Source organism: Aphelocoma coerulescens, chromosome 25 (genome assembly GCF_041296385.1).
Source record: "Aphelocoma coerulescens isolate FSJ_1873_10779 chromosome 25, UR_Acoe_1.0, whole genome shotgun sequence".
Taxonomy (NCBI): Eukaryota; Metazoa; Chordata; class Aves; order Passeriformes; family Corvidae; genus Aphelocoma; species Aphelocoma coerulescens.
The window spans coordinates 1,675,518-1,694,360 of record NC_091038.1 but is presented as its reverse complement, the minus strand read 5'-3'; the positions used below and the strand labels follow the sequence as shown (position 1 = coordinate 1,694,360).

General features: G+C 65.9%; 5 protein-coding genes across 8 annotated transcripts; all 5 read left to right on the top strand.

Moving 5' to 3' along the window:
- Window positions 1–1,477: 1,477 nt before the first annotated feature.
- Window positions 1,478–2,573, top strand: S100A13 (S100 calcium binding protein A13). Of its 2 annotated transcripts, none has more exons than XM_068995251.1 (3): window positions 1,478–1,609; window positions 1,989–2,213; window positions 2,384–2,573. In XM_068995251.1, the coding sequence occupies exons 2-3, from the start codon at window positions 2,016–2,018 to the stop codon at window positions 2,516–2,518; spliced, it is 333 nt and encodes a 110-aa protein (XP_068851352.1). In that variant the 5' UTR covers window positions 1,478–1,609; window positions 1,989–2,015; the 3' UTR covers window positions 2,519–2,573. The 2 variants fall into 2 exon arrangements, with proteins under 2 accessions (XP_068851352.1, XP_068851353.1); XM_068995252.1 differs by lacking the exon at window positions 1,478–1,609 and adding an exon at window positions 1,611–1,691.
- A 290-nt stretch (window positions 2,574–2,863) lies between these two features.
- On the top strand, window positions 2,864–5,844 carry LOC138098632 (uncharacterized). The gene is made up of 4 exons (XM_068995301.1): window positions 2,864–3,277; window positions 3,514–3,614; window positions 4,761–4,907; window positions 5,014–5,844. The coding sequence occupies exons 1-4, from the start codon at window positions 2,974–2,976 to the stop codon at window positions 5,131–5,133; spliced, it is 672 nt and encodes a 223-aa protein (XP_068851402.1). The 5' UTR covers window positions 2,864–2,973; the 3' UTR covers window positions 5,134–5,844.
- A 2,375-nt stretch (window positions 5,845–8,219) lies between these two features.
- S100A16 (S100 calcium binding protein A16) lies at window positions 8,220–11,210 on the top strand. 3 transcript variants are annotated; one of them, XM_068995223.1, is made up of 3 exons: window positions 8,220–8,297; window positions 10,294–10,455; window positions 10,558–11,210. In XM_068995223.1, the coding sequence occupies exons 1-3, from the start codon at window positions 8,292–8,294 to the stop codon at window positions 10,720–10,722; spliced, it is 333 nt and encodes a 110-aa protein (XP_068851324.1). In that variant the 5' UTR covers window positions 8,220–8,291; the 3' UTR covers window positions 10,723–11,210. The 3 variants fall into 3 exon arrangements, with proteins under 3 accessions (XP_068851324.1, XP_068851326.1, XP_068851325.1); XM_068995225.1 differs by lacking the exon at window positions 8,220–8,297 and adding an exon at window positions 9,649–9,771 and having other exon boundaries at window positions 10,298–10,455; XM_068995224.1 differs by lacking the exon at window positions 8,220–8,297 and adding an exon at window positions 9,650–9,771.
- A 1,639-nt stretch (window positions 11,211–12,849) lies between these two features.
- On the top strand, window positions 12,850–13,849 carry LOC138098565 (protein S100-A4-like). The gene is made up of 3 exons (XM_068995166.1): window positions 12,850–12,899; window positions 13,009–13,156; window positions 13,685–13,849. The coding sequence occupies exons 2-3, from the start codon at window positions 13,016–13,018 to the stop codon at window positions 13,847–13,849; spliced, it is 306 nt and encodes a 101-aa protein (XP_068851267.1). The 5' UTR covers window positions 12,850–12,899; window positions 13,009–13,015.
- A 2,182-nt stretch (window positions 13,850–16,031) lies between these two features.
- LOC138098566 (protein S100-A4-like) lies at window positions 16,032–17,018 on the top strand. Its single transcript, XM_068995167.1, has 3 exons — window positions 16,032–16,139; window positions 16,537–16,690; window positions 16,776–17,018. The coding sequence occupies exons 2-3, from the start codon at window positions 16,553–16,555 to the stop codon at window positions 16,938–16,940; spliced, it is 303 nt and encodes a 100-aa protein (XP_068851268.1). The 5' UTR covers window positions 16,032–16,139; window positions 16,537–16,552; the 3' UTR covers window positions 16,941–17,018.
- The last annotated feature ends 1,825 nt before the right edge of the window (window positions 17,019–18,843 follow it).

The following is an 18,843-nucleotide window of genomic DNA, read 5'->3' as shown; positions in this document are numbered from 1 at the left end:
GCTGACCCCTGGGTTGCACGTGGTCACCCCGTCACACGGGGTCCTGTGGTCCCATATGGCCCAAGTCCCTATACGGTCCCTGTCCCTATATGGCCCCATCCCTGTCCCTAGATGGCCTCAGTCCCGCTATGGTCCCAGTCTCCGTCCCTTTATGGTCCCCTCCTGCCCCTGCTGGGGTCCCCAAGGCCGGGTGACCACTCCTTGCCCGTAGGGACAGTCTGGATGGGGACCCCAGGGTGATAAAAGACCTGGAGGTGCCTTTCCCGTGTCCCTCTCCTGTTGTGGGGCCACTGCAGCATTTGCCCCTTGCTCACCCCATCCCGACTCCCCGAATTCCACGGCCAGGGAGTCACGGGCCCGCCTGGCTCCCGGGGCCGGTGATTCACCCCAAACCTGTCCCGGTCCCTGCCGGGCCTGACTCACCCGGCGGTTTCCCAAGAGACCATCTCGGTCCCCTGACGTGGGGCTTGACGGACGTCCCAGCCCTGTCCCCCTGTCATCCCAGGGCCGGATGGGGCTGCAGGAAGCCAATTCCTGCCCCGTGAGCTGGTGTGGCGTTTGTGGGGTGGGGACAGGGCCACCCCGCGCCCGTGGGAGCCTCCCCGTCCCCGTGGAGAGGTGCAGTGAGTGTGTCAGGGCTCAGCGCAAACCGCGCTGGTGACGGGCACATTGTGTGGGGACCTCCCTGGCCTCAGTCCCCAAAACACCCCCGGGACTTTGGGACCCCAAATTCTCATGTGCTGCCCTGGGGGGCTGCTCGCTGAAGCCTCGCTCCTTGTCACCCCGGTGGGTGAGGTTGGGGACATTGGGGACAGTCCCGGGGCTGTGTCCGGGGTCCTCTCAGGGTGTTGGGGTCCCCGTGGGAATGTCGGCGCGAGCGGGAGCTGCCAGGTGGAAACCTGCCAGGGCTGCCATGTTATAAATACCTGCTGATTAAAGGGGAGTGCTCCGGCCGTTCCAACCCCCTAATTAATTTGGATTAATTAGTTTTTACAGAGCCCACTATTAATAGGGATGATGTCAGCGCGCGGCCGAGTCACAACTCTCACTCGGTGCGGGTCGAGCCGGGCCCTGGGTCGGTGACACTGCCGGGGCCAGGCCGGGATGTGACAGGGACGTCACCGGGGCGCTGGGGTCACATCCTTGTCCCCAGCGCACCCCCAGCCCTGCAGGGAGGGAGTTGGGGGTGACATTTGCCCTGCACCCCCGGAATGGGGCTCAAAGTTTGGATTCAATCATCTCGGAGGTCTTTTCCAGCCTAAACGATCCTGAGAATGATCCCGTGAATGTTTCTGCGAACGGTTCTGTGACAGGTCCCGGGCGGTGCTCCAGCCCCGGGGGATTCTCTGCCCGCGGTCCCGTCCTGTCCCCACCGGAGGTCCCCGGGCGGCGCCGCCGAGGCCGCGGCGAGTTCAGCCCGAGTTTGGGCCGGTGCCCGCTTGGGGAGGGAGCAGAGGACGGAGGGACGGACGGAGGGAGGGACGGACGGACGGACGGCGGCGCCCGGGCGGTGTCTGCGTGTCCGTCCGTCCGCACCAGGAAACCCAACACCGGCGCGGGGGGGGGGGGGGGACACACAAAGGCTGCGCTGTCCCCTCCTGCGGCGCAGGTATAAAACCTCCCCAAACCTCCCCAAACCTCCCGAACCCCCCGGAACCTCCCGGGGGCCACAACCTGCCCGCAGCGAGGGGGTAAGTGCGGCATCGCTGCCCGCAGCTCCGGCCCCGCCCCGGGCACGGCAGCGCCGCTGGGGACCCCTGATGTGCCTCTGTCCCTTCCCCGTGGCCCCGCTCCTGGGCCGGGTGGCAGCGGCGTCATCACCGGGACCTGCTGCCCCTCGCCGTGGTCCTGCACAAGCCCCGGGACCCTCCTGAGCCCTGCGGGGCTGAGCTGAGCCCTCGCAGACTCGCTGGGCTGGGGAGGTGGCGAGGGTCCCCCCCCGGGACACCCCTCTGTCTCCGACCCCCTCTGGGCTCCTGTCCCTGCAGCCCCGGGCCACCAGCGTGTCCGGTGCCATGGCCACGGCCGAGGTGACCGAGGTGACCGAGGTGACTGAGGGGACTGAGGGGACCAAGCTGACCGAGCTGGAGACGGCCATCGAGCGCATCGTCACCGTGTTCTTCACCTTCGCGGCCAAGGAGGGCAAGAAGGGGACGCTGACCACCGGCGAGTTCAAGGAGCTGGTGCGGCTCCAGCTGCCCAACCTGATGAAGGTGAGGGGAGCATCAGCACCGTGGGGTCCCCGTGGGTACCCCCCTGAGCTGGGGGGAGCTGCTCCCGATCCCCTGGGATTTGCAGGCAGGAGAAACCTCCGCTTCCCCCATGTCCATCCCGGCCCTCTGGGGACCGGGAAGTGGCCGAGCCTCCCGCGTCCTCCCCGCAGGATGTGCCCTCTCTGGAGGAGAAGATGAGCGAGCTGGACGTGAACAACGATGAGGAGCTGAGGTTCGGCGAGTACTGGCGGCTGATCGGGGAGCTGGCCAAGGCCATGCGCAGGGAGAAAGCGGGGAAGAAGTGACGGGGCCGCTGCGGAGACTCGGCCGACGTGCGGCAAATAAAAGAGGTCTCCCTGAGCCTGAGTATCGCTGCTGTTCTTGGTGGGGGCTCCTGATTTGGGGCCCCATCTCCTCCCCTGTGGTGGCCACGCTGGGGACCGGCCCAGCCCCGGGAGGGTGGGATGGGGATCACTGGTGGCTCTGGGCACTCCGTGATGGATGGGGCCGTTCCCACATTGCCCTTGCGCTGGTCTGGCTTTTGGGGTGTCACCCTGCGCCCCACAAACACCTTCCTGCCGCGCTGGGGGCTGGGTGGGGGGCAGAGCTGTGGCTGTGGCCGGGGTGGGGCTCAGGAGATCCCCGGAAGCGATGCCGCGCTGGCCGCGGTGGCCGCCAGGTCCGTGGCATCAATACCCATCCTCTGCAGGGTCTTGGGTGGCACAGGGGGACCCATCCACCAGCACATCCCGGTTAGGGAATGCCCCCATTCCCAGCGTTCCGCTCCCAAATCCCGGCGCTGCTGGGCCGCGGTGAAATCCTGCTGTGGGGTGACCATCCGGGGCCCGGTGGCCGTTCCCACGCGGCGCCGCGGCCGCGCCAGGCCCGGTTGGATGGGGAACCATCAGTGTGGCCGGGAAGGAGGCGTTTCCCGGCCCCACGCTGGCCCCGGGCCAGGCTCCCAAATGAGACGCCTTGCACCACGGAGCTCCCACTCACACCTCCCCGGTATAAAACCCCGGCCCGCCGCAGCCCGCGCACACCCGGGACAGCCCGTGCTGCAGGTAAGTGGCCCGGTCGCCCCTCGGGACGGGGGTCTGCGCCCCCGGGCCCCTTTGCTCCCACGCTCGTCTCTGCCACAACTTGCGAGGACGCCGGGGACGTGTCCCGGCAGCTCCGCCGCCGCATCCCGGGGCTCCTTCCTCGCCCTGCGCTCGGGGATGAGGAGGAGTCCTGGCGCTGGAGGAGAGGAGGCTCCCCCCGGAGCCGAGAGCTGAGCTTGGCTTCCTTCCCTCGCCAGCTCCCCCGGACCCCGCGTCGCAGAGGAGAGACCCCCGGCGCTGCCCCCGAGGAGCCGCGAGGAGCAAGATGGGCCAGTGCAACTGCCGCAAGAAGCGCAAGGTCCGGCGGGGACACTGCGGCACCGGGACCCCCGGCGGGGCGGGGGGGAACCCCGCAAGGCCCCGGCCTCGGAGCCCTGGGCACGGCGCGACTCAGAGGCAGCCCCGGCCGGCAGCCGCTGCAGGAGCCGGGGGCTGTTTTGGGGTTTGGCAACGCTGGGCACGGGGAGCTGGTGCTGCGGAGCCGCTTGAAAGCTCGGGGAAGCAGGCAGCTTTGTCCTGTTCCCGTGGATTGACGTCCGGGAGCTGCCCGCGCTCCTTGCAGCCTCTCCGAGGATGCCCAACGGCAGAAAAGCTCCTGTTTTCCTCGGCTTTCAAACGGGAGTGCCCACCCCGCACCCCTTTGCACCTGTGGAGGATTTGGGGCGCCGGGCTGAGGCTCCGGAGGTTGCCAGGCTCTTCCCGCTTGGGCATCACCGGGGGGAAACCGCAGATTTGAGTGAATCACCCTCGTTTCCCTTAAACGGAGCCGCACCAGTCGGGAACGGGGGTCGGGATGTTCTGTGCCCTCCACCCCGGGACGGGGTCTGCGGGGTGGGAGAGGGGCTCCGGCCGCTGCCGAGCCCCATCCCGGCGTCATCCCGGGCACTGACTCACGCTGCCATCGCCACTCGTGCGGAGGAGAGGAAGAACCAGTCGGGACGGCCGGGGGTGGCGAGAGACGCCGGGGTGGCTGAGCCTGGCGGGCCCCGGGCGGGGAAAGCTCTGGGCCAGCACTTCTGGGGGGTGACAGCCCTGGGGGACGCGGGGTGGCAGCGGGAGGGGCTGTCACAGCCGGGCAGAGCCGCTGTGGAGGGGCGCAACAGCTGGATGGGGGTGGGCGCAACATCTGGATGGCGGCAGATCTGTGTGGAGCGGTCTGGAATCCGTGCGGGAATTGTGGACAGTGGGGGATCACATCTGGGTGGGGGGCGGCACAGCTGGATGGGAGGGGGGGGTCTCACATCTGCGCAGAGGGGCCTCGTGCTGATAAGGAGATTTATCCCACGATCGTTTGCCCAGGCAGTGTCTCACCCGCTCGGGGCTTGTCCTGTCCACCCGGGGGATGTCCCAGCCCTCTGGAGAGCTGTCCCACCCCTCCAGAGAGTTGTCCCACCCCTCCATGGAGGTGTCCCCGCCGGCGCTCACCCCTTGTCCCCCCCCGCAGGATTGCCAGGAGCTCACGGACGTGGAACGGGCCATCGAGACCGTCATCAGCCAGTTCCACTGCTACGCAGTGAAGGGGCAGAAGGAGTACCTGACCCCCAACGAGATGCAGGAGCTGGTGGTGCAGAAGCTGCCCCACCTGGGCAAGGTGAGGGCAGAGCCCGGGGTGGGCAGGAGGAGCTGGGGGGGGGGTGGGGGGGCCCGCGCTGTTGTTGGGAGCCCCCAGCCCCATCACCCCGATGTTCTCTCCACAGTGCGTGGGACCCCTGGAAGAGAAGATCGAATGCATGGGAGACCCTAACGAGGCCAAGCTGGAGTTCGGAGAGTACTGGGACATGATGGGGGATGCGGCCAAGGGCTGCCGGAGGAAGTAGAAGGTGGTGGGGGACGGGAAGGCGCCCGAGGCCTCAGGCTCCGCTCTGGGAAGCGCAGGAGGCTGCTGGTCCCGGGGGATGCGCCTGGGAAAAAGCGACGTCGTCCCTCCTGCCGGGCCTCGTCTCCTCCCGCGAGGAGGATCCCCCTCCCCGGCTCCATCCCTGCCCTCCTCGGCTCCTTCCCGTCAGGAACGCTCCCTCCCCATCCCCAGCTCCGCCCCGTGCCCGACGTGGGGGGAGGTGGCACGGGGGGTCCTGGCCCTGCTCCGGAGCCACCTCTCTCCATCCTTTGCTCCAGCGCCTCCATCCCCAGGCGTGTCCCACCTCCGGCCCTGGAAACCCTCCGGGCGCGGGTCCCCCAGCCCCGGAGCATCGCAGCGAGAGGGACTCGGCTCCTTTCCCCCAACCCCCTTGGATGCTGCTGGCTCGTCCCCCCAGCCCTGTGCCCTGTCACCCCATGGCACCTCCAGGGGCATCCCGGCCTCCGCCGTGGCTGTGGGTGGGTGGATGTGGCCTGGGAGCCTTCCCTGCCGTCCCTCCCGGTGCAGGGACCGTGCTGCCCGGTTTTTTGGGGGGCTCTTCTGGGATGTGCCGCCCTCCCGGTGCTCCCCACGTCCAGGGATTCCGGCCCTCGGCTGGCGGCCAGGCTCGGGGCTGGGGCGGGTTGGGATCAGCTTGGGCCACTTGTAACCATTTTTGTATAAATTAATAAAGGAAAACACTGGAAAAAAAAAAAAACAAAACAACCCAAACAAACCAACCAGGATGGGGTGACCTCGTTTGTCCTTGGGGGGAGAGGGGAAGTGGGGGGGTCAGGGGGGTCAGGGCTGCAGAGATTGGGGGCTGGGGGCATCGCTTTGGGGGGTGCAGAGGATGAGGGTGCAGGGGATGCTCTGGCTGTGTGTGACCCCTGTGGCCATCCCAGGGCTCTCCACACTCCCAATTCCCAGGTGCCTGCTGGTCCCTGCTGTGGGGACCCCACAAGCAGAGCCAGGACTTTGGGAATGTGGCTCCTGGGCTGGAGGGAGCTCAGGGGAGATCCTGAAATCTTGGGCTTGGAAAGACCCGAGGGCTGCGAGGCTGGGAGTGAGATCCCATCTGTGCCGGGAGAACGTGGGATTTGGGTGTAATTACAGCAAATTGGGAAAGAGTAAATGACACAAAGCTGAGCCTCACAATTGGCTCCGGTGCTGAGCGCATGGAGAGTGAAGAAACGGGCTGGAGAACCCGGTTTTCCCACTTTTCCTCTGCCATCCGGGCCGTTCCCACCGAGCTCCACATCCTGGAGGAGCCTGTGGGCACCCTGGAAATGCAGCGGGGACCCTAAAAAGGAGTCTCCCAAAAAGGGACAGGGCGTGGGCACCTCAGCAGCACCTTGGTCACCTCGTGAGGGAGAAAACCAACCCCAAAGTGATCCAAAGCTCGGGAAAGCTGATAAGAGCTGGGGCTGGGCAGGGGACAGGTCCTGCAGCTCCAGCACCACAGCTCGGCCACAGCCACCTTCTGTCTGCTCTCAGCCTGGGCTGGATTTCACAACGGGAGTGACTATTTATTGTTCCTTCCTTGGAAATAAATAGATGGAAATTAAGCAGAAAGGTGTGGCGTGCGCTTAATTAGAGACAGGAAATGTGTCAGGTTGGGGTGATGGGGGGGAAAGGGGAGCCGGGGCTCCCGAGTCCTCTTCCCTGCACCAGTGGGGAGTCCTGGGCCCCGTTCCTGTCCCTGGTGTGACAGTGAGGCATCGGGAGGGTGATTCCTGCGGCGTGAGCCACTCTGGATGAGTGTCTGGTGTATCTGGAATGTTCTGGAGGTGACAGGAACAGCGCAGCCCCCGCTGGGACAGCCGGTGCCCCTCGGTGAGGACGCGGCACCGGGATTACCCATCCTGGAGGGCACCAGAGACCCCAAATCCAGGGCTTGGCCCCTCTGGAAAGGCTCCCATGGTGCAGAGCTCGTCCACGAGACATCAAACACCTCCCAACCCTTCAGATGGGGGAGCCAGAGCAGGGGGACCCCGACCTCCCCGGGGGTCCAAAGGGCTGGGAATAGTCCTGGGATGGGCTGAGATGGTTCTTGGCTGCTCCGAGCGCACCGCACACGCCCTGGATGCCTTGTAAAAATAAGGGCCTGGATGTGGTTGTGACATCTGCCAGCAGAGCAGAGCGATGAAAGGCCGTGATTCAGGCGTGAGCTGTTTGCCTGCAGGGTCCGGGAGGGATTCCCACCCTCCCGGGATGTTGCATCAACGCCACGACACCGGAGCATCTCGGCCCAGAACAGGTTTGCTTCCTCCCGACCGAGATTAGGAAGAGGCCGGGGGAGAGCCGGGATGACACGTTTTTTCCGGGATGGGAGTTCCAGAGGTGCCGGGAGCAGGTGGCTCCCGCCTGTAATAAATCACCTCCTGCTTTGCATCCCGAGATGTGCCCTTCCCGATAAGGCCGGGATCTGATCTCGGCATCGGATCGCACTGGGAGACACCAGGCCTACAATTTGCTGGGATAATTAATTATGGATGGGACTTTACAAGCCCAGCTCCCAGCTGGGAAGAGCCTTACCCATCCCAAGTGCTGGACACGGCCCTGCTCGGAGCTTCCAGGGCCCCAAACCTGTGTCAGCCCCTTCCACCCACCAGAACAAGAGGTTTTGGCTCAAATAAAGGATGTTCCCTGCCTTGCCGGGCAGATCCCGGTGCTGGGGTGGGTTGGAGCTGGGATGTGCCGTGGGATGGAGGAGCTGGGCTCCTGCTGGTGCGTGGATGGGTGGATTTGCAAACCCTGGGATCAGGTGGGAATTCTGTGCCTGCTCCCCACTGCTGGGCGCCCTCGGCCCCGTGCACCCCGTGGGGCCTTTTGGGGTGTTCCCCAAACACGTCCCGTCACCCCAAAGCACGAAGAGCCCCAGCAGCCCCCGGGAAGGAGCCGGGGCCGGCAGCGGGTCCCTGCTCGCTCCGACCCGTCCCGGTGTTGCAATCCCGGGGAGCCATTTCCCAGGTAAGCCCCAGTCTGGGAACGCCCTGGGAACGTCAGGGAGGGGTGGGAGCCTCCTTAAAAACCCGGCTGGGCCGACGGGATGGGTGCGAGGTAAGGAGAGAGCGGCGACATCGGCTTCCACTGCCCACAGCGGCGACAGACGGACACAGCGGGACCCTCGGAAGGATGCAGGTGAGGCTCCCAGGGAATTCCCGTTCCCCCGGGATGGGGAACCCGGCCTCGGGACCCTCGGGCTGAATGTTTAACCGGGAAGAGCCCTGGGATGCGCCACTGCAGGTTGGGAGGTGGAAATTCCTGGAATCCTTCGGCAGCTCCGTGAGCGGGGCCGGGGTGGAGGGACCTGCCAGGGTCACCGGGGGGGGTCCGGGATGGGGCGGGATGTCCAGAACGGGATCAGCGGCATCCATGGACCTTCCCTGCCTCTGGAGAGCTCGGCTCGGGGCTGCCAGTGGGGTCTGGCTCCCGGAAAAGGGGGATTTGCCAGCGGAGATGCCGGGGCGGTGGGCAGGGAGTGCTGGGGCCGTGTCTGGCTCTGTGACCCCCCTCTGGGCACCGGTGACCGGGCGAGGAAGGAGAGGGAGACTCGAGAGAAGTGGTGGGACCGTGGTGGTGGGAATGGAGCCAGCGGAGAGCCCCATCCTGCCCGTCCCACCCAGCCGGGTCTGTGTCTCACCCCAGTGCCAGTGTCCCCATGTCCCAGCGTGGCACCAGTGTCCCCGTGTGCCACCCCGGCGAGTGTCCCCGTGCCCCCGGCTGGCCCCGGGGCTGTGCCGTGAGTCAGCGGCGGAGCAGCAGCCGCGGTGCCCCGAGGAAGGGCTGGGCACGGGTGGCAGGGGACTGGTGACACCGATGCGGGGACCCGGGCGGGTGCAGTGGGTGCTTCTGCCCTGGTGCTGCCAAAATCCTTCGGTTCATGGGCTGGGATGGGAACGGGCTGGAGCTGGAATCACCGGAGAGCAGCTCCCACGGCCCTGCCAGCGCTGGGACAGCTCCAAAGCCACCCTGGTGCCAGAATCCTGTGGGCTGGGGACAGTCCCCAGCTGGGGATGACGGAGTGACCCTGGGCCATGGCACCACGGGGACAGGGATGGCTTGGGAGGACACAAGGTGAGGGCAGAGCTGAGGCACGTGGGGACAAGGACGAGAGCCCGGGGCTGAGCTTGGTGTCACCACCTCAGTGTGCGACGTCCTCGGCCTGGGGCTGGACTGGGGAGGATCAGGATGAGGACGGGGGACGGGAGCCAAGTCCTGGCGTGGGGCAGGTCCTGCCTGCTCCCCGGGAGCAGCCGGGTTGGGGACACCCTCTGGTGATGTCCCCAGAGCGGGGACAGTGCTGGGCCACCCCTCTGTGCTCCATGCATCCCACCCCGTTGGCTTCCTCCAAGATCCATGTGGCCACCGCTGTGGTGCTCGGTGTTGTCCTCTGGGCTGGGCTAAACCAGTCTGGAACAAAAGGGATCAACTGACCCCAGCTCCCCCCACTCCCGGCCACCGACGGGGCAGGAAAGAGCAAAGTCCGGCCAAGGTGACGCAGTTTCCGTCCCCTCGTCGCTGGGATGTGACGGGCACCATCCTGTTGGGCCCATCCATAGGAAAGAGCTTCCTGGCTGGGGGCAGCTGCGGGGACAGGAGGGGCACGGAGCAGGCACGGAGGGGACCCTGGGCTGTGGGGACGGGCTCGGCCGGGCTCGGGGGGGGGCTCGGCAGGCCGGGACCTGCCCCGCCAGGGAGTTCCCGGAGCCGTGAAGCAACAGGAGGGCTGGCTGGTAATTCCTGCCCTTGTGCCGCCGCGCGGCTCCCAGCCCCATTCCTCCCTAATGAGCCCTGGGAACGGGCGGCCGCGGCCCTGGCGCTGCTCAGCCCCGCGGCCCCGGTGCCGTAATTATCGCCCCGGCCCACGCGCGGGGGCGGCGGCCCCGGGGGACGGGCGGGGCGGGCGCAGGTGGCACCGAGGAGTCCCGGGGTTGGCGCAGGTGGCAGCGAGGATTTTGGGGGTGATTCTGTAGGAGAGGCGATGTGGGGAGATGAGAAGGCCCCACCGCGCCCGTGGGGTGTTTGCCGTTCCACGCCGCCGGCTCCTGCCTGCCGGGGGTTTGTGGTGGAGACCCCCGCGCCCACCCCGAGCGGTGGCTCCGGGGAGGGTCCCCCCTGACTCCCGTCCCCGCAGGCAGCCATGGGCGAGTGCACGGAGCTGGAATGGGCCGTGCAGGTGCTGGTGAACAACTTCGACAAGTACTCGAGCCGCTGCTGCTGCTGCAAGAACCCGCGGCGCATCAGCAAGAAGGATTTTCGGAAGATGCTGAGCCGCGAGCTCAACCACATGCTGACGGTGAGCGCGGGGGCCGCGGGGCCGGGGTCCCGCTCCTCACCTATCCAGGGGCGTCCCCGCCCCGACCCCGGCTGATCCTGAGCGGCTCCGCTGTCTCCGCAGGACACCGGGAATCGCCGCGCGGCCGACAAGCTCATCTGCGACCTGGATGAGAACAAGGACGGGCGCATCAGCTTCGAGGAGTACTGGACCTTGATAGGCGGCATCGCCAGCCCGATCGCGCAGATCATCCGCCAGCAGGAGCAGAGTGTCAAACTCACCAAGTAGCCGCTGCTGGACCCTCCCGGACCCGCCCGGCTCCTCCACGGCCCCCGCTTTGTGCCCTCCCCGAGCCTCCGGGATCCCCCCGGTTCGCACGGCTTTGCCGAGCAGGATGGGCTTGGGGCGGGCCGGTCCTGTGGGTGGGATTTGGGGTGCGAGGCCGCCGCAGCCTCGGGGGCTCCTCCTTGCCTTGCCCTCCTCCTCTTCCACACGGAGCTAAGGGAGAGGTTCCCCCTCCTCCGCGACGGGAATTCTGTCTGTCCTCAGCCCTCCGCTGGCAGAAATCCCATCACGAGCAGCACCCCCTCTCCCCACGGGGCTCCCCCTCCAAGTGCGGGGGATCTCCTTGGGCCAAGGGCGCTTTTCCCCCTGCCCAAGCTGGTGAAGGCTCTGCCCTGCCCGGAGCCGGGGCTCGAGGAACGGCGCGGTCCCGGCCGGGTGACACCACCGTGGTTATTTATTGCAGCAATAAAATTTGGAGGAGCAGCGGGTGACGCTCCGGCTTTGCCGTCCCGGTGCGCCGAGGGGCGGGGGGAGGCTGTGGGAGGGGGTCCGCCCTGTCCCCGCCCTCACCGCACGGTCACGCCTTGCCCGGGCTGGTGACAAGGCCAGTCCCGGCCACCCCGGAGCCACCACGGGGTGTCAGCAGACACCGCGGCCTCCCCGCGCCCCCCACACCCATCCTGGGGCACGAGGGGCCCCTCCGTGTCCCCATGGGGGTCCCGGGCGGGGGGGGGGGGGGGACAGCAGCCCCACATCCACGGCTGCCCCGACCCCGCGGCGTCTCGGGGGTCCCCAATTCCTGTCCTGCATCCCGGCACATCGCAGAGCCCCCGCCCGGGATGGGGACAAAGCTCCGCGGTACCCCCGGGGACCCCCGCGCTGGGCAGGGCCGGGCTCCCGGCGCTCTGCGGCGCCCACGGTGCTGGCAGGACGCCCGGGCCGCCAGCTCTGGCTCTTCCTGGGGAATTTCCACCGGGAAGGGACTTGGCCGTGGAGCTGCGAGCACGGCTGGGACCTCCAACGACCCCCGCTCCGAGGCACGGGGGTGGCGGCACCGTGGAACCGGGACCCCCGCCCCCCTGTAGCCCCCCCGGCTCTGACCCCATGCGGGAGCACAGCGGGGTCCTGCCCGTCCCCCTGCTCACGCAGCCCCCCCAGACCAGCCCCGCGGTCCCGGGGGAACCGGGGTGTCCCCGTGGGAGCGGGCGGGGCTGGGCTGAGTCACGACCGAGGAATCCCCGCGGGGCGCGGCCCGGGCGCGGCTCAGCCCGCGGGGTGCGGGGCGAGCGGGGCTGGGCCGGGCGCTGCTGCCGGCGGCTTCCGCGGGATCCCGGAGATCCGGGCTCGATCCTCGGGGTCTCTCCAGGAGGGACCCTCAGGGCGGGGACAGCCAACCCCCAAGGTTCCATTTTTAGGTGCACCAAAGGGGAACAATTCCTGGCGTTCCCCCTGCTCGTCTCCCTTCCCCACCCTGGGGGAGATGTGGGGGGCAGGGAAGGTCTCCCTTGTCCCTCAAACAAGTCCCCCCCGTGTGTCCAGCTGCAGGATCCCAGAGAATCTGGGGCCTTCCCTTCCCCGTGATGGGGGGACACCGCCCCAACCCCCCTGTCCTGGCTGATGCCCACCCGTGGCATGGCCAGCGAGTGCCACCCCTGACCCCGCTGTCACTCTGTGCCACAGAACGGGCTCAGCTCAGCTCCCGGGTGCTGCTGCGGGACCTGGAGGACAAGGACAACGTGCTGGACTGGCAGGAGGACACGGCGCTGCTGGGCTGCTCTAAAGCTCACGGACATCGAGCCCCGCAGCTCAAATAAACCTGGTGTCACCGCCCCAGCCCCAAATATTCACCTGGCATTGGGGTCACCGGGATGGGAGAGCTCAGGACCACCTGTCCTGACGGTATTGGGGCCCTCCAGATGGTTTAGGGGGGCCTGGTGATCCAGGGGACCATCCCAGCACCCCGAGAAGTGCTCGGCATCCCCCACCTCCCTCTAATGGGATCACACAGCTCGTTAGGCAAAAATGAGGCGCGGGCGAAACTGCCTGTGAGGAGCTGCTGGGAAAGGCCGGGGGCGAGGGGCTGCCGGGGGGCAGTGCCACCCCCGCCGGGCTATAAATGCCCGCCGTGCCCCGGCCGCCGCATCCCGAGTCCTTTCGGGGTGCTGATCTGCGCTGACCCGGTGAGTCCCCGCTCCCCTTCCTCCCGCAGCTCCTCCAGCAGCTGCTGCACCCCAAAAACCTCGCCGGGAGATGCACAGATCCCGATGCCACCCCATGCTCTGTCCCCAGGCTGGCGATGGCGTGTCCCCTGGAGCAGGCGATGGCCGTGATGGTCACCACCTTCCACAAGTACTCGGGCAAGGAGGGCGACAAGTACAAGCTCAGCAAGGCGGAGCTCAAGGAGCTGCTGAACAAGGAGCTGCCCATCTTCGGGAGCGTGAGTGCCCGTGGGGCACCCCTGGGTACCCCTCGGGGAGGGGGTTGGAGGGGCAGCAGCAAAACAGCCCCGGGACTTTCTCCCGGGCCAGGAGGGGTCTCTGAAATTCCCCCAATGGAAGTTGATGGATTCATCCCACAGGGACCTCGTGCTCCCGGGAAAGCCCTGGGGAAGAGGAGGCACGAGGCCTCGAGGGGCTGAGCTGGAGCAGGCGCAGCCCGAAAGGAAATTTGGCTTTTTTTTTATACCCACAGAAATATTTTGTTTGGCAAAGGAAATCACGCTCCGATTTCCTTTTTTTTTTCACCTTTTTTTTTTAACCCCCACTTCCCTTTCTTGGCTTGTGGCTTCAGCTGAGAGGCGAAATTATTTTTGCCAAATTTTTCCTCATCCGGGAGGCGCTTTTGGTACTTTTGGGCACTCCCCACCTGCAGCTCCCAGAGGCGAAGGGAAAACCTTCCTTGAGGCAGGGGAGGGAAATGGGGTGGGATGGGGCAGCCCCTCACCCCAAACCCTCTCCCCCGACAGAAACAAATGGACGAGGCTGAGTTCAAGCGGCTCATGAACGACCTGGACCACAACAAGGACAGCGAGGTGGATTTTAAGGAGTATGTTTGTTTCCTGGCCTGTGTCACCATGGGCTTCAACGAGTTCTTCAAGGACGACCCCAGCAAGCAGCACCGCAGGAAGTGACCCCCGGCTGCTGCCCATCCTGGCCCTGAGGGGCTGCAATAAAAGCTTTTCCCCAATCCTGGCTGAGTTCTGGGGGTTCTGTTCAGGCTTTTCCCCCAATCCTGGCTGAGTTCTGGGGGTTCTGTTCAGGCTTTCCCCCAATCCTGGCTGAGTTCCTCGGTTCTGTTCAGGCTTTCCCCCAATCCTGGCTGAGTTCTGGGGGTTCTGTTCAGGCTTTCCCCCAATCCTGGCTGAGTTCTGGGGGTTCTGTTCAGGCTTTTCCCCAATCCTGGCTGAGTTCCTGGGTTCTGTTCAGGCTTTCCCCCAATCCTGGCTGAGTTCCTGGGTTCTGTTCAGGCTTTCCCCCAGTCCTGGCTGTGTCCCAGGGGTTCTGTTCAGGCTTTTCCCCAATCCTGGCTGAGTTCCTGGGTTCTGTTCAGGCTTTTCCCCAATCCTGGCTGAGTTCTGGGGGTTCTGTTCAGGCTTTTCCCCAATCCTGGCTGAGTTCCTGGGTTCTATTCAGGCTTTTCCCCAATCCTGGCTGAGTTCCTGGGTTCTGTTCAGGCTTTTCCCCAATCCTGGCTGAGTTCTGGGGGTTCTGTTCAGGCTTTCCCCCAATCCTGGCTGAGTTCCTGGGTTCTGTTCAGGCTTTCCCCCAATCCTGGCTGTGTTCCAGGGGTTCTGTGGCCGCAGGCAGCAGGCTCAGGGTGATTCACTCCTTCCTCCAGCTCCGTGGGATTTTCCACGGCGTGGCTAAGCCCCGGGAGGTGTTTTTTGGGAGAAGTCTGAACAAAACACCTCCTGGATGTCCCCCCCGGTCATCCTGCCTGGCTTGGGGAGGGTTCAGGGTGCTTTAGGTCAGAACAGGGGTGATTTGCTGAGCCCAGCGTGGGGCATGGGTGGGCACGAGGTGCCCTGGGTGACACCAGGTTTGGGTGGGGACATAAAAGCCAGAGCGTGTCCCCAGTGTCCACCCGGAGACCCTCAGCCCCCCGGGATGTGGCTGAGACCGTGCTGGGGGGGGGGCTGCACTGCAGAACTCAACCCGAGCCCCCCCAGGATCCCCACGGAGCCCCGGGGCCGCAGACAGGCAGCGATTCCCTGGACACACCACCCTGGGATGGGGCTGGGATTTGGGAATCACGGGGCTCCCCCATCCCGGGCAGGTCGGGGCTGGTTTGGGAAAGGTCCCTCAGCTGCTCTCCGGCTTTCCAGAGAAAGAATCCCAGGAGTAAAGACCCCACAAAGCAGGGCAGAGCTGGTGGACCCCGACAGAGCCGGTCCCCACGCCCCCAGCTCCTCCCTGAGCCCCCTCAGGTCCTTCCAGCATCTCCAAACTTTTCCCCGCCCCTTCTCAGACCCTTTAAAAAGAGCCCCCGGCGCTTCTGCCCCTCCCAGTAATTCCCACCACCTTTCTTCTCGCTACTGGGGAGACGAGGTTCAGGCTTGGGGGTTACTTCTGCCAAAATGTAAAGAGCCCCCCGACCTGGGGAGATGCCGAGAGGGGTTTGGGGAGGTTTCACATCCCCCTGAGCGTCAGAACAACCGGAGCTTTGTCCCCTGTGTTTGTCACTCTGGTCCCTGCAGCAGCCGAGGGTTGAGGGGGCTGGGGGACACTCGGGGGCTTTGTCAGGCCTCGCCCCAGGGCTGGGGGTTGGAAACCGTTCCTGGTGTTCTCCACAGCTCCAGGACACGTGCCCGGGCCACGCAGCCACCAAAATAGCTCCGTTACACAACGGCGCGTTGGGACGCGCCGCCCTCGCCGTTAGGAAACAGAAATCGCTGCCAGGAGACTGGAAAACAGAAAAAAAAACCCGGCACAACCCCGGCACGACACCACCCCCGTGGCCAAACCCTGCTCGGCCCCAGACACCCCTCGGGATGCTGCCAGACACACCGCGGGTGGCACCTGGCAGCGGCACCACCTGCCCGGTGGGATGCGGTGCCCACCGGGGCATCCTGAATCCCGAGGGATTCTCCCGGGCCTGGTGGTCCCTGTCCAGCTCCAGGGGCGCATTTTGTTCCTTCTGACCCAAACCAGCCCCCTGGGTGGGTGGGAGGGCCGGGGCAGCTCCCGAGATTTCCTTTCTCCTCCTTTTCTCCTCCTTTTCTCCTCCTTTTCTCCTCCTTTTCTCCTCCTTTTCTCCTCCTTTTCTCCTCCTTTTCTCCTTTTCCGGCCGTGTCCGGGCAGGCTCGGGATGGTCGGTGCCTCCCCGGCCGGGTGTGTCCCAGGCGGGGCTATAAATGCCAGGGCCTGACTCCGGCTCCCCTTCCGCCCTGCCCGTCCTCCTCTGTCCCGTCTGAGCTCTCGGTGAGTTGCTTTTTTCCCCCCTTCTGTTCCCTCTCCAGATGCTCTCCAGATGTTGCCCAGGCGCAGCTGCCCCATCCCACAGCGGTGTCCCCTGGCAGGGGCTTTTCCCCGGGGCGGAGCAGGCGGTTCCTGCTGCAGGTGCCGAGCTGGGAATCTGGATTTCACCCGGAAAAGCTCCTGAGCCCCTTCCTTGCCCGGCCTGGGCAGGAGGGGGCTGTGGCCCCCCCATTCTTCCCTCTGTTTTGGAGGTTGCCCAGCCCGGCCGGGAGCGGGAGGGTGGAATTAGGGAGGGAACGGCGAATCCTGGGATGCGCAGGGGGCTGGGAGGGGCTGTTCCCCTCTGGCACGGAGGTGTCTGGGGATGCCAAACTCCTCTGTCCCCTCCTTGTGTCCCCAGGCTTGCCGCTGTCCCCATGGCGTGTCCCCTGGAGCAGGCGCTGGCCGTGATGGTGGCCACCTTCCACAAGTACTCGGGCAAGGAGGGGGACAAGTACAAGCTCAGCAAGACCGAGCTTAAGGAGCTGCTGATGAAGGAGCTGCCGAGCTTCAGCGTGAGTGCCGCATCCCGCGGGCAACTCCGGCATCCGGGGACGTGCAAACCCCGATTTTAATCCCCCCCCCTTTTCCCCCGGGCAGAAAGAAACCAGCGAGGCGAGTTTACAGAAGCTCATGAGCAACCTGGACTGCAACAGCGACAGCGAGGTGGACTTCCAGGAGTACGTGACCTTCCTGGCCTGCATGGCCATGATGTGCAACGACTTCTTCCAGGACCTCCCGGACAAGATGCCGCGCAGGAAGTGAGGGCAGGGCGCTGCCACCGCCCCGGGACCCTCCCGTTGTCCTCCCGATGCCATTTCAATAAATTTTGATTTAAACGAAGCGTTTTGCCCCGGGGGTCTCTCTCCCCGGGCCGGGGGTGTTGTCACACGGGTGAAGCCCCCGTTCCCCCTCCGCGGGCGCCGGACCGGGAGCGATTCCAGGCTGGATCCGGCTCTGCCCCGGGGTGGATGCTGCGTTCCCCGAGGCCTCGCAAACCGCCCCGGGGCCGCTCCCTGGCAGCCGCGTGGGGCTGAGTCAGCCCTGCCCGGCCGCTCCCGCCCTGCGTTCCCAGGAACTGTTCACATCCACGCAGGGCGAGGCGGAGCTCCCGCGGGGATTAACGGCGCAGCCGTGGGGGAACAGCTCCGAGCCGGAATTGTGACCCTCACGCAGGGTCGGGGTCTGTCCCTCACCTGCCGCCCCGCGGGGCAGGACCTGTCGCGATGTCACGCGGGACGCTTGTCCCTTCCCCAGCCCCGCTCCCGCGGGGTTTCGCTGCGTTCCTGCCCGGGGTGGGGTTGTGCGGAGCAGCCGGTGCTCCGGGCCAGCCCTGCCGTGATCGCCGAGCCCATCCCGCCCGCGGCTCCGCGGCTCCGTTCCTCCCCCGGTGCCCTTTTCCCCCCTCAGTGAAAAGCTTCGCCATCCTGCGGGCTCCAGATGTGCGACACGCCCCTTCCAGATGTGGCCGTGCGCCCTCCACCAGCGTCATCCTCAGCTCGGGGATGCTCCCAGGGGCACCGGCGATGCCACGAAGGGAGAGGACAAGAGGGAACAGCTGCAGGCTGTGCCAGGGGAGGCTCGGGTTGGACACCAGGAGGGATTTCCTCCTGGAAAGGGCGGTCAGGCCTTGGAAGGGGCTGCCCAGGGAGGTTTGGAGTCGCCATCCCTGGAGCTGTCTGAAGAATTCCGGGATGCTGGTCTGGGTGACCAGGTGGGGATTGGTCAAAGGTTGGACTCCATGCTCTTGGAGGGCTTTTCCAGCCTCAATGATCCTGGAATCTGCATCCCTCCCCACTGACAGGGATCCAGCCTGAATCCCTTCCCACTCACAGGAATCCCTCCCCACTGACAGGGATCCACCCTGAATCCCTCCCCACTCACAGGGGTCCACCCTGAATCCCTCCTCACTCACAGGAATCCCTCCCCACTCACAGGGATCCACCCTTCATCCCTCCCCACCCCGCCCTAAGCCCTGGAGCTGCACCTGGAGCACTCCCAGCCCCACGGCTGCACCCACGCACGGGGCAGGTGCCAATCCCCCGGTGGCTCCTGCCCCCAGGTCCCAAAGCAGAGCTCTCCCAGTGTTTGCACAAGCGCGTTCCGAGGAATTTTGGGCAGCAAATGGCAGCAGGAGGCCCCACGGTGAGCGCCTGGCTCTCCTTCCCTCCCCACATGGCCCAGCCACGCCCTCACCCGTCCCATGGCACACACGTGTCCTTGTCCCTCTCCCCACATGGCCCAGCCGTGCCCTCGCCCATCCCCGGGCCTGTCCCACCCGTGTCCCCTTCCTGGCGAGGACGTGCCCGTCCCCAACCCAAAACCTGTCCCTTTGTCTCCCTCTTTTGCAATTGTCTGTTCTACTGGCACCAGTTCCTCGTGCTCGGGGATGACGAGGCTGGCGGGAGATGTTTCACCATCGCTGTCCTTCCCACTTCCCAAAAGTCTTAATGACCATCGTCGGGCCGGACTCGGGGTGGAGGCTCCTCACCAGCCCCCTCCAGACACTCAGGGTTTTGCAGCTCCTTCTGGGAACACTGGGAACACTGGGAACACTGGGAGGGCCCCAGCACTGCGGGGACAGCTGGGAGTGGGCAGCGTTTGCCAATGCCCTGGGTTATCGTCGGGCAGCAATTCCAGCTGCCGGGAAGTGCCACCTCCCAGGACC